Genomic DNA, 11,140 nt, shown 5'->3' with positions numbered 1-11,140 from the left:
ATGAAGATTTGGGTTATTTCCCTCTGATATTAGCTGCCAGTTGAATGCAGCAAGGTAAAGGTAGTGAGGACTGTAGCAAAAAAAAAAAAAGACATTGAATGCTTCAGCTTTTATGGCATCATCTGTCAATAGCTTTTCTACTCCGCTGAGCAGTAGAGCAACATTTTGCCTGGTTTTTTTCTTATTACAAATGGACTCGTAGAACCTTTTCTTGCTACCTTTGCTAGCTCTAAGTCATTTTTTTTACTTTAGTCTCCATTTGTTTCTCAGCATTTGTTATTCTTTTATACTCACGTGGTAGCCTGACTATGTGCATGTGTCCTTGAATTTGAGATCACTGAGCTGCGTATGACATAGCCAGGTTCGTTCCTATTTTTTCTGCATTGGGGTATTTTTCACTTGCATCATTTCTCTAAGGCAATGTTTGCTCCCCATACCTTCTTTTCTCCTTTCACTTGCAGCTGTTGGTCCTTTTGTACTGTCAAGCCTCAGAGATCTGTAAGTGTCCTTCCTTTAAAATCCTTTGTCTGTATTATGTTGTTTTCCCATTTTCCTCCTGAAGAACCATGAACTGTTGTTTAATTGCCACCTTCATGCAAGCTGTCTTTGCCTTCCTTATCCTAGGGGGCTTCTCAGTGCTTGAGCATCCCATACCCAAACCGGCGTCTTCGCTACTGTCATCACCAACACACTCCAAGGATGTTGGACATACGTATTTCCTATAACATACTCGTAATATTCCATTACATCTTGTCCTCTGGTTCATTATTCCAGTTCCTGGTTAAAAGAAAACCCAACCTGTCTTTGTTGTTTGGCACCTGATGGACCTGCAGTACGGTAGTGCCCTCTGCTTCACTTCGTTACGTGATGACTTTCAGCAGGTCTGTCTCCCTTTTGCAGATTGGACCTAGAAGAACAACTACTCTCTTTATTTATTTCCATTGCCTTCTTTCTCAGTAAGTTTTGTCATCCGTATTAACAGTCTTGTGAATTATTTACCAAGCCTCTCTTATCACCCAATTATATTATAGTTTTGATACTGCACTAATTTCCTTCCAGCTCCTTCTGTGTCCTCCACAGTCCTTGTAGAGATGTCTAATAGGGTCCACAGATCAATCCCACTTTGCTCTTCATTATGTTTGTTTACTTCCCGTGAGGTTATCGTGGCCAACACTGTGTTTACACCCTTGTTCACCTGTTTGTACCCACCTCAGGCTTTTATTTGTCAAACTCACTTGATCCTACTTAAAAACTTCTTTCCCTGAGGTAAACCAGGAGGTGAATAAAGTTGAAATTCCTCTTTTTCATAAGGTGATCTCTGTTCTTGCCCGGCACCTCACGGTGTATCATCTCTGAAGAAGGAAACTTCTTGTAGTAACCCATGTATCTTTGAAGGGGAGGGGAACATGCGTGGAAAGGAGAGGCAGCAAGATGCCATGGAGGCATCTTGATGGTTTTTTAAATCCTTCATTGGTGTGCTTGCTAACAGCAGCAATACCACACTCGAAAATGGATCCGGTATTTTCCCGTCATCTCTGGATGTTTGCAGTAGCTGGGCAGGCAGAATGAATTATCTCAAGAATATTAAGATCATAAATTTGTGGTTTCCCTCCTCTCCCTGTAAATCATGGGAGTCGGTGCGGAGTGTGGGTCTGAGGCAATAAAGTCTCCATCTTCCATTTTTTAAACTGGAAATCTGTGTTTATAAATAATGGCTGTTCCAGCTAATTAGATCTTTCAGTTGCTTTATGTGCCAGTGTGCTGATCTTGCCATAGCTCTTGTTCGCCGTCCTCGTTTTTCACGGGGTCGTGGAGCTGCTTAACGCTTGCTGTCTTAATTAACACATTTTGTCATACAGTACTCGGGTCACTTCTTGCATGTTTACACGTGTGCCTGTGGAGGTGTATCTTCTCTGCGTGCAAGGATTTGCCTGGAGAGCTGTGTAATTCAGGAGCTGGCGCTAATGCTCTGCCGTCCTGCTCCTCCTCCCCAACCCCACCGTGGGGCCAACAGCAGGCGGATTCCCAGGGCGTCACCGCTTGGAGAGGGTTTTCCACTGCCCGGTGTTCATCTGATGCTAACACAACTTAGTGAGACCTGCTTGAGCGTTTCAAGTGCCAGAAATACGCAAGGTCACTGTGTTTGCTTTGGTGAAAACCTGAATTTTAAAAGCTATGGGATGTGTTGAGCTCTGGCAGCCTGCAGAAGGTGACTTAGATATCAGGAGGAAATTCTCCCCTGTGCGGTGGTGAGCCCCTGGGGCAGGTTGCCCCGAGAGGCTGTGGCTGCCCCATCCCTGGAGGTGTTCAAGGCCAGGTTGGACGGGGCTTGGAGCAACCTGGGCTGGGGGGAGGTGGCCCTGCCCAGGGCAGGGGGGTGGAACGAGATGGTCTTCAACGTCCCTTCCAACCCAAACCATTCTGTGATTCTTTGATACCAAGCATGTGCATAAACACATGCACTCACACCCTCACGCTTTTTCTTTTTTAATATTCCAGGTACTGGAAGTGACTTTTAAAAACCAAGATAAAATTACTTTTGTAGTGAATAGAATATGGTACTATTAGTCTCACCGCTGCAGTGCAGCTAGGGATGTAATTACTCAGATGTGGCTGATCACCTTTCTTGCTAGAAAAGGAGAGGAGTTTGTATCGGTTCCGTCGTTGCTTTACGGTTTAAATCTTTAATGACATCGAGACGTAATGTGAAAGGCAGTGGACTAAGCAAGAGCGTTGGGTTTTGCTTCTCACCAAGGGGGGGAAAAAACCCACTTGTGAGATCATTCTTGAAATCGGTGTAATCCTCAGCTCGATGCCTGTGGAGAAACTTGGCGATTGGGCTGCGCGTGGCGGGCGACGGCTGTCCCTCGCGCCGACCACGGCCGGGGCTCCCAACGGGTTTCCAGCCTCTTGGCTTTAACTTGGGCTACAAGATCTTTGGGACAGGATGGGCATTTTTTCTTGCACGTTTACAGCCAGTAATACACAAATATTCTCTTGGCTGGCATGAGACGTATTTCAGAAAATGAATATGTATAAATTCTTCTTTTGTTTTCTGATCTTTAGAATTGCTGTGTTAGGGAGAGCACAAAATCCCCCCCTCCCTTCGGAGTAAAACCTCTTCTCAAAGGAAACATTAAACACAAATGCCTGAACTTGGACTAAAATGATTAGTGTACAGTGTATCTTTTGGCCTTCCCTTGGAAGAAAACCATTATTAAAATGTAACATTAAATATGCTGTACTTATATGGAGAGTTGGTTTAGTTTTCCTAGAATAATTTCATTCGTCTCACATGGCTTAGCTTGCAGAAAAATTGAACACAACTTCAGTGATATTTTAAGGTTGCAATTTAATACGCAATTGACTTTGGAAAACTAAATATAAACCCAGGAAGAGCCTGTTGCTGAGTAGAGGTAACTTCTGGTCAGTTCCAGGCCTGAAATAATACAACCTTGTTATAATTTATTTTTCTCTTTTGTCTTGATGTTGGCAGGAAAGCCGGAGCGCTGGGCAGCAGCCTTTGCTACATCTTCCTTTTCCCGTTATGTTTATATCAGAGATGGAAAGCCAAAAAATAAACCCCCAAACCCATGCCAGAAAGAGGGTCTTTCTATTCCCTCCTGCAGCGGGAGTGTAATACTCACCAGAGGGGGATGCTAATGCTTAAAAACCAGAAGCTGGTTTTTGTTTGGATCCCACCGAGGAGTCTGAGCCCAAGCCCCCGAGGGAGAGAGCCGTTCCCGTGGTGGCAGGGATCCTGGGCGACCCGCACCTCTCCAGGGGCAGATGCTCTTACTGGTTACTGCCATTGACGTTTTTGCGCAAGGCTCCGTAACGTCGGTACAACCATGCCACCTTGTGTTAATTTCTGTCTCCTTATGGCCTGGAGCAGTCAGGGAAAAAACTTTAAAAGAATTTTCTGTGTGTGGATGCATGTATGCATGTCATTTTTTAACACTGTTAAAGGTTTGTTTCTGTCTCCCTGTCTGAGCCTGGCTGTGTGTCAATTGCAGGTGAAGCGATTCCACTCTGTCGCTTCGTACTTTAAAATTTAGAATAAAGAAAATATATTTCATAGTTCTAGTTTCAAAATATGTTAACGATGAAGAAGTTGAGCTATTGTGGTACGTGTCCAGTCCAGCATGGGTAACTCTTTCTGCACTGCCATAAACTCCGCACTGAAGAGCGGGTTATGCCTCAGCTCAGGAATTTGGTCCATTATATCCCCAACTCCCTGGAAGTTTTGGGCAGGCAGGGGTCGTTTTGGCAGAGAAACAACCTATGGATTTTGCACCATGGAGTTAGTAGCATTAAGAGTGTTTCATTGTGAGGAGTTACATTTGAGAATGCTTTACATTTAGAAAAAAAAAAATGCTATGGATATGCATAAAGCTTTTCAAAAGAAAATGTATTAATTAAACCTTTGCCTCTTTTCTACATAGTCCGCAGCAGAATATGTGAAGTCCCGTCTGCCTGAAGTCCTAAAACAACATCTTCAAGACTATGAGAAGGACAAGGAGAATAGCGTGCTGTCTTACCAAACCATCCTGGAACAGCAGATCTTATCGATTGATCGAGAAATGCTGGAAAAATTGACTGTATCCTATGATGAAGCAGGTATATTTGTGTTTCTTTCTAAGTTACATTTTACTGACAAAAAAATTGCTCACTTTCAGTCTTCCTCCCGAACACTAGTGCTTGTGCTGGCAGATTGAACTTGGTCCTCAAAGGTATGAGGTGACTCAGTGAAACACTTCTTTCTCCTAAAATCAAGTTGAGGTAGACAATTTTCCACTTCGGTGATTGAATACTAACTAGCTGAAAGGACAGTTATTTTTCTAACAGCACTTTGTCCTTGGTAATGCACTGATGTTGATTGATCTAGCTGTGCCTCTTTATCGTCTCTGCCAGTGGTGCGACCTGGTTTCTGCTGGTTTCTCCTTCACTGCTAACTTATTGTGGGAGCTCACTTAGCTAAGAGTGTACTGGATAGTCACAGAATCTGCTTTTTAAATGTGACGTGATACATGTGGGTAGTCAAAACCAGATAATTTGTCGTGTTGGAGTAATTTTAATGGTGCAAATACAGGGGTCTTCAGTTTTGATATTTATGTCTCAATAATTTGGAGGTTTTCTTAGTTAGAGCTAATACTTTTTACTAGCATTTTGTTTTAGAAATGTCTTCCAGCTTTTGGGTGCTTCACAGAGTTGTCCTCATGCATGGCGGTCTTTACAATTACAGAGAAAAAAAGAGAAGCTGTGGATGTTTTTTGCTGATCGTCCAAAATAGCCACCAATATCTGCTATTTGCCCCCCCTCAATCTTACCAAGTTTCTCGGTGTTTTGATAAATTAAAATGAACTATGCAACCTTGTAAAGAAAGAATCAAACAGAAAGAACAGTTCGTTATTTTACTGCTGAATTAGTCTTCACGGCAGTGAGTGGACTGGCAGGGCGTCCGGCGGTCCGTACGGCCAAGCCCTGCGTTTCCCACCCCAGGTGTGTGCATGCCCGGCTCACTGCGCTCCCCGAACGAGTAGTAGTGAAGACACCGCTCTGTTTCTCCGGTTCACTGGATGGCTGCAACACGCCATCTCCTTTCACCCGCAGCCCTACCAACCAGCCTCGGGCAGCAGTAAGAAAAGAGAGCTTATACTTAGTATCTTCTCGGTTTTGGGTTTTCCTTAATCCCTGGTGGCACTTTCTTGTTCTGTTACTCCCCTGACCGTACCTGGCACGGTGGTGCCCTTGGAGAACTGATCTCAGCTCCGGACTTTCCTTCCAGCTGTTTTAGGCAGAAACCTAGACCTCCTAACTGGGTTTTTCGTCCCATTTAGAGAGTGTTTGGCAGACACCATCCTGAGTGGATCCCTGCTTTCGTTGGACCTGGTTAGATGGCACTCTGCTAAAATCACCATCTTCTGATTTTCTCGTCACTAGCCCAGCTCGGGGAAACCGAGCACCGACAACCCGGTGTTGTTTTGTCCTATTACTTTGTACTCACGCAACAGTGCCCTGAAGTACTTAAAATGCTCAAACTACTTATCAACTTTGTTCAGACTCCTACTCAGACTCCCACTCACCAGCAATACGATTCTCTTAAGCTACTTTGATCTCAAAGGAGCTCGAGCAACTTAAAATGCCATTTGCAGACTGCGCGTTCTGGGTACTTACAGGGCTGTGAGCTTTAGTAACTTCAAGTAATTACAATGCTCTATTACTTTATCAATTATATTCACGCGCTCACCCAGTAAATAAGCCTGATTCTCTTAAACTGCTTTGATCTTGAATGCTCCTGAGCCCCGTACAGTACTGTTTGCAGACTACGTGTCACGTATTTAAGGAGTCATACGAGTTCTCGAAGGACACCAGAGTTAAAGTGAGGTCGTGGGGTATTTGTTTCATCACATACGGCCTGTTTTTAATGATGCCTAAAAAATAAGCTTCAAAAGTTGTTGCTTCCTCTTGCTCCTGTTTATCTTTTTTAATGCAGAACTTCCCAGCCCAATGAATCATGTAAATCTTTCTCCCTGGTTTGGTCACTTCATCTCTCCAGTAATTTTGATTGATAAAAGTTTGTTAGGAAGGAAAAAATGCAGTGGAAGAAATTACTGACTCCTGCCAGAAGAAAAAGCAAGCATTTTCCTTCATGGAAAACTGCGTGTTTGTACAGAGAAAATAAAGATTGAAACTGCTTGAAACACACATTTGGGGCTTTATATCATGCAATAAAACAATCATGTGGAAATGAGAAGCTACATAAATAACCGGTTCAGAAAAGTCCCAGCGTATACACGCATTCGGAGGGGAGAGTGAGCGCAGCTTGCTGTAAATAAAAAGCCAGACTATCAGCTTCCCAATCAGGTAGGGACCTTTAGAGATTAAAACATGGAGATGGAGCCCGCTCGTCATTCTAATCATGTCACTTGTTTACTACAAAAGCAGAAATGATGCTACCTGCTCTTGAAGTAAGATCTGATTGTGAGCAAAGCACAGAAAACGGGCAGCTAAATATAATTGCAGCAGCTGTTCGTGATCCCAAGCGCTCCAGCTATTCAGCGCCTGAGCTGAGTGGTGGTGACAGTTTTCTTTTATTGCTGTTTTTCCCTACCGATGTCAATTGAGTGAGAAGATGGAGCTGCTGGTGGTACATACAAAATGAAGAAAGCAATCTTTAAAACTCAAAACGGTGAAAATAAAAGCGATTGTGACGTAAGGGGGAAAATACAACTTTGTCTGGCGGGAGACTATGTGAGACGTCAACAAAACTCATCCCGGAGAGTACCGTCGAGGGTTTAATTTCTGTAATCACGAGCAGTTGGAGTTCTGGTGCATGTTGGCCAGGGAAACTAGAAAGTCAGATGTTTAAGGTACGTGATACGAGGGGTCAGTAGCTGACTGTAGCAGAGTGCCACGTGTAGGGGAGCACTTCCACGGCAAGGGAGGAGACCTTTTCCATCCAGGAAACCTTTCCCGTTTCTCTTGGAAGGGCCATTTTCCAAGTGTTCGCAGAGTGCTCACCCCCAGCTACCTCCCATTGCCCCAGAGATGTCTTCCAAAGCGGCTGGAATTCAGCTGCATCCATTTTCCGGAATAAAACAGAATTACACTAAAATGGCTTGGGCTTCTGGTATGATTTTGCATGTTAATTTGGCCTTTCTAGCAGCATGCAGTGTTAATAACGTGCAGCTCCGATGGACTTGACATCCTAATGCCTCTTTTTGTAAATCTTTCCCTTTAGGAAATCAGGATATCAGAGCTACCGAATAAAATGAGTCCGTCTAAAAATAGTCAAATGTTGACAAGATTTTTAGTGAAGTTTGACTAAGGAAGCTTTATAAAATGAAAGCAGGCCAGAAGTGACAGATGGGTACAAATCCTCTCATAATCTTTAAATCCCTTAGTTTAAAAAGTGGCATTCTTGACTAGCTAAGGCTGGGTTAATTTTGCGCAAGAATATTTTTTCTCGCTGAAGCTTTCTTGGATGTTAATCCTATTCCTTCGATTTATAGTATCTCTAAACATCTGGGTTGGTCGGTGACTGCTCCGTCTAAATACAAGTTCGGGATATTTAAAGGCCTTTTGGCATTGAACTCTGGTGTGGCAGGTCGCTGAAGCCTGCTAGGAGATTCTGGTGGTGTTTTTCTCCTGTAATCAATAGGTTTTTCTTTAATGGATGGCCCCTCTCCCCCAGAGCCCTGTAGAAATTGAGTTTCATTATTGCGCGACAAAAAAAAAAAAAGATGAATTTCATTTTTCCCTGCCGTGAAGCCGTCATGAAAGATATTGATATTTAGGCACAGCATCAGAGCCACATGTCAGCCCCAAACATGTTTTCGTAGCTAATATTTGCCGGGGTGCCCCGTGTCTCCTGGAGCCGCCTGCGAGGAGGGCGGGTGGCTGCTCCTCCGTCTGTCCTCCCAAGGGGGACCAAAAGCTGGACCCTGCAGGTGCAGTTTGCGTTAGATTTCATTTAAAAACCTTTAGATTCGGTTGATGTGCACCACTGCTTGAGACGCTCGCTCTCAGTACTGTAATCTTCCTTAAAGTGAGGTTTTTATGCTAGCAGTCCACGTTCCAAATTGCCTGAATACTCTGATTTTAGCAACAGAGTGTATTTTCTGCTGAGATAAAATGTGGCCGTTAGCGCTACAACATATTGCACTTCGCCTCTGGGTGAGATGGGGGTTTGTACTCCGCCTTCCCCAACCGTGCCCAGGTGCTGCGCTCGCCCCGAACGTCGCATGGTGAAGCATCGTGAAAGCAGGTGAAGCGTCATCCTCCAGTCCTCGCTCCTGGCACGATTTGGTATGTAATTAATGTGCCCTGGTGGCCAAGAAGGCCAATGGCATCCTGGGGGGCATCAAGCAGAGTGTGGCCAGCAGGTCAAGGGAGGTCATCCTCCCCCTCTGCTCTGCCCCGGGGAGGCCACATCTGGAGCACTGTGTCCAGTTTGGGGCTCCCCGGGTCAAGAAGGACAGGGATCTGCTGGAGACGGTCCAGCAAAGGGCTACGGAGATGCTGAGGGGACTGGAGCACCTTTCTGATGAGGAACAGCTGAGGGAGTTTGGTCTTTTTAGTCTAGAGATAAGAAGACTGAGAAGGGATCTTCTCAATGCTCATAAATTCTCAAAGGGAGGTGCCAGGGGGATGGGAACAGTCTTTTGTCAGTGGTGCCCAGTGACAGGACAAGAGGGAACAGGTCCAAACGTGACCATTGGAAGCTCTATCTCAACCTGAGGAGGACCTTCTCTGCTGTGAGGGCGGCAGAGCAGTGGCACAGGCTGCCCAGAGAGGTGGGGGAGTCTCCCCCTCTGGAGCCATCCCAAACCCGCCTGGACGCCGTCCTGTGCCACTGCTGGAGGTGCCCCTGCTCTGGCGGGGGGTGGCACTGGGGGAGCTCCAGAGGGCCCTTCCAACCCTGACTGTTCTGCAATTCTAGGGTTCTGTGAATGGATAAGGAATTAAATCAACTCCTCGTATTCAGCCTGTATTTCTGTGCCTTGCGGAAGGCTGGGTCTGGTTTCTCTAGTAGCTGCAGCTGTGAAGACCATCTCCGAGCGTAAATCCGAGGCTCAGACCTTCATTCCAACTGCAGGACCGCAACCCGGCATAGATCCAGTCCAGTGAGCATTTGCTATTTCTGGCAAAAGTACCAAAAAGCAAAAATATCCAGGATTAAAGTTCAGCCCAAGAGGCTGGCAAATCCCTCTGCTTCACGCAAACGTCCACGCTACTGCGGTCGCGCTGGGAAAAGGTTAACTTTAATCATCGAGGGGCCGATGCTGCCCCTGTTTGAATTGCAGTGCTCCCTTTCGGGCAGCGCAGGCAGGTGGTTTCCCTCTGAGATAGTGACTACGAGGAGAAAATGAGAAAATTAAAGCAGTCAAATTGCACCAGAAATATATCCTATAATTTAGGATAACAAATGCTTTGCTGGGGAAAATCCTTTTTTGTGTGCCGTGTTGAACAGCCCTTGGCAGGGGTGTGGCAATCCAGTACGTTTATTTTCTGGTGTGTCACAACCACCTCGCCGCAGCAGATGTGTAACCAACAGCGCTCAAATGCGTCGGGCGACATTTATTGCTGTGCCAGAGGCTCCTGACAAGGAGAAAAGCAGAGTGGCCTGCAGGCCACCGCGTGTGGTGGCTTTACCTCCAGCTCAGGTTCGGGTTTTTAACTGATTTTTAGGTCTTTGGTCTCCAGAACGTGATCTCAAACAACTCGGCGTTGTGCATTTTCCAAATAATACAGTGGGAAGTTTTACTCTAAATAGCCAGGTGATTACTGCTGAATTTCTTTAATCTCTGCTTTACACCCAACACTTTTACTTTCTTTTACACATTAAAGCTACATGTTAAGGTTGGTCACCTCGAGCCAGTGCTCTGTTTTCCTGCAGAGGACCAGTACGTACCGCAGAAGTCACGGAGCAGTCACCGAGGGTAGAATTTGTCTCTGTTACCTCTCAACTCTGCATTATAGCCATCCAATGCTGGGCAACTTTCCTAGAGCTCTTCGATAGCCATCGGAAAGAAATGAGCATTTCTAGTGTGATTCATAGGTTTCTTTTAAGCATCTACTTTAGTATGTGAAGAGTCATATCCTGAACGTGCCCGCTCTTTCCCCTTGGCTGTGAGTTAGCTTTTGCTCACAGGTAAAATACAGGCAGGCAGCTCTAGTTGGGAGCTGAGCGCCAGCCTGAGCCGCTCTGGAGTTGTGCACATAAAACCATTTAAATTACATTTCAGGGTGTAGCTTCGATGCAAACCACGCGACTCTAATTTCCTATGTTGTGGTCTTCCAGCTTTCTAAAATATTGGCAACGTTGGTAAACAACAGACATATATTTAAGCCAGCCCAAGCATGTTGTATTCTTTTGCTCCATTAAAATAAGTTTTTATTATTCATATAATTATAACCTTTCAGCAAAAGCTCAGAGCAGAAATAGCAGGTGCCTACTTGCCTGTGACATATTCTTCACATCCTCATCAATTTGTGAAGTAGGTATTTAGCTATTTAAATTTGCCAGCCAGCAGTTGATTTTTCAGAACCGACGTAAACGCTAACAATACTCGGTTTGGGGTATTTGCTAAATATATTTATACATTTGGTAAAACTAAAAATGCCTCTTTCGTAT

At 45.0% G+C, this 11,140-nt stretch overlaps 1 protein-coding gene across 1 annotated transcript in view; it reads left to right on the top strand.

The window, feature by feature from the left end:
• PPM1L (protein phosphatase, Mg2+/Mn2+ dependent, 1L) overlaps positions 1-11,140 on the top strand; it is a 98,121-nt gene that overhangs the window by 68,705 nt on the left and 18,276 nt on the right. Inside the window, exon 2 of the mRNA XM_009884415.1 lies at positions 4,446-4,620. Within this exon, the coding sequence (XP_009882717.1) occupies positions 4,446-4,620 (175 nt within the window). The remainder of the gene's footprint in view (positions 1-4,445; positions 4,621-11,140) is intronic.

Source organism: Charadrius vociferus, unplaced genomic scaffold (assembly GCF_000708025.1).
Source record: "Charadrius vociferus isolate BGI_N301 unplaced genomic scaffold, ASM70802v2 scaffold104, whole genome shotgun sequence".
In the NCBI taxonomy this organism is placed as follows: domain Eukaryota; kingdom Metazoa; phylum Chordata; class Aves; order Charadriiformes; family Charadriidae; genus Charadrius; species Charadrius vociferus.
The sequence above is the reverse complement of the archived record's forward strand: the minus strand, read 5'-3'. Positions and strand labels throughout refer to the sequence as shown.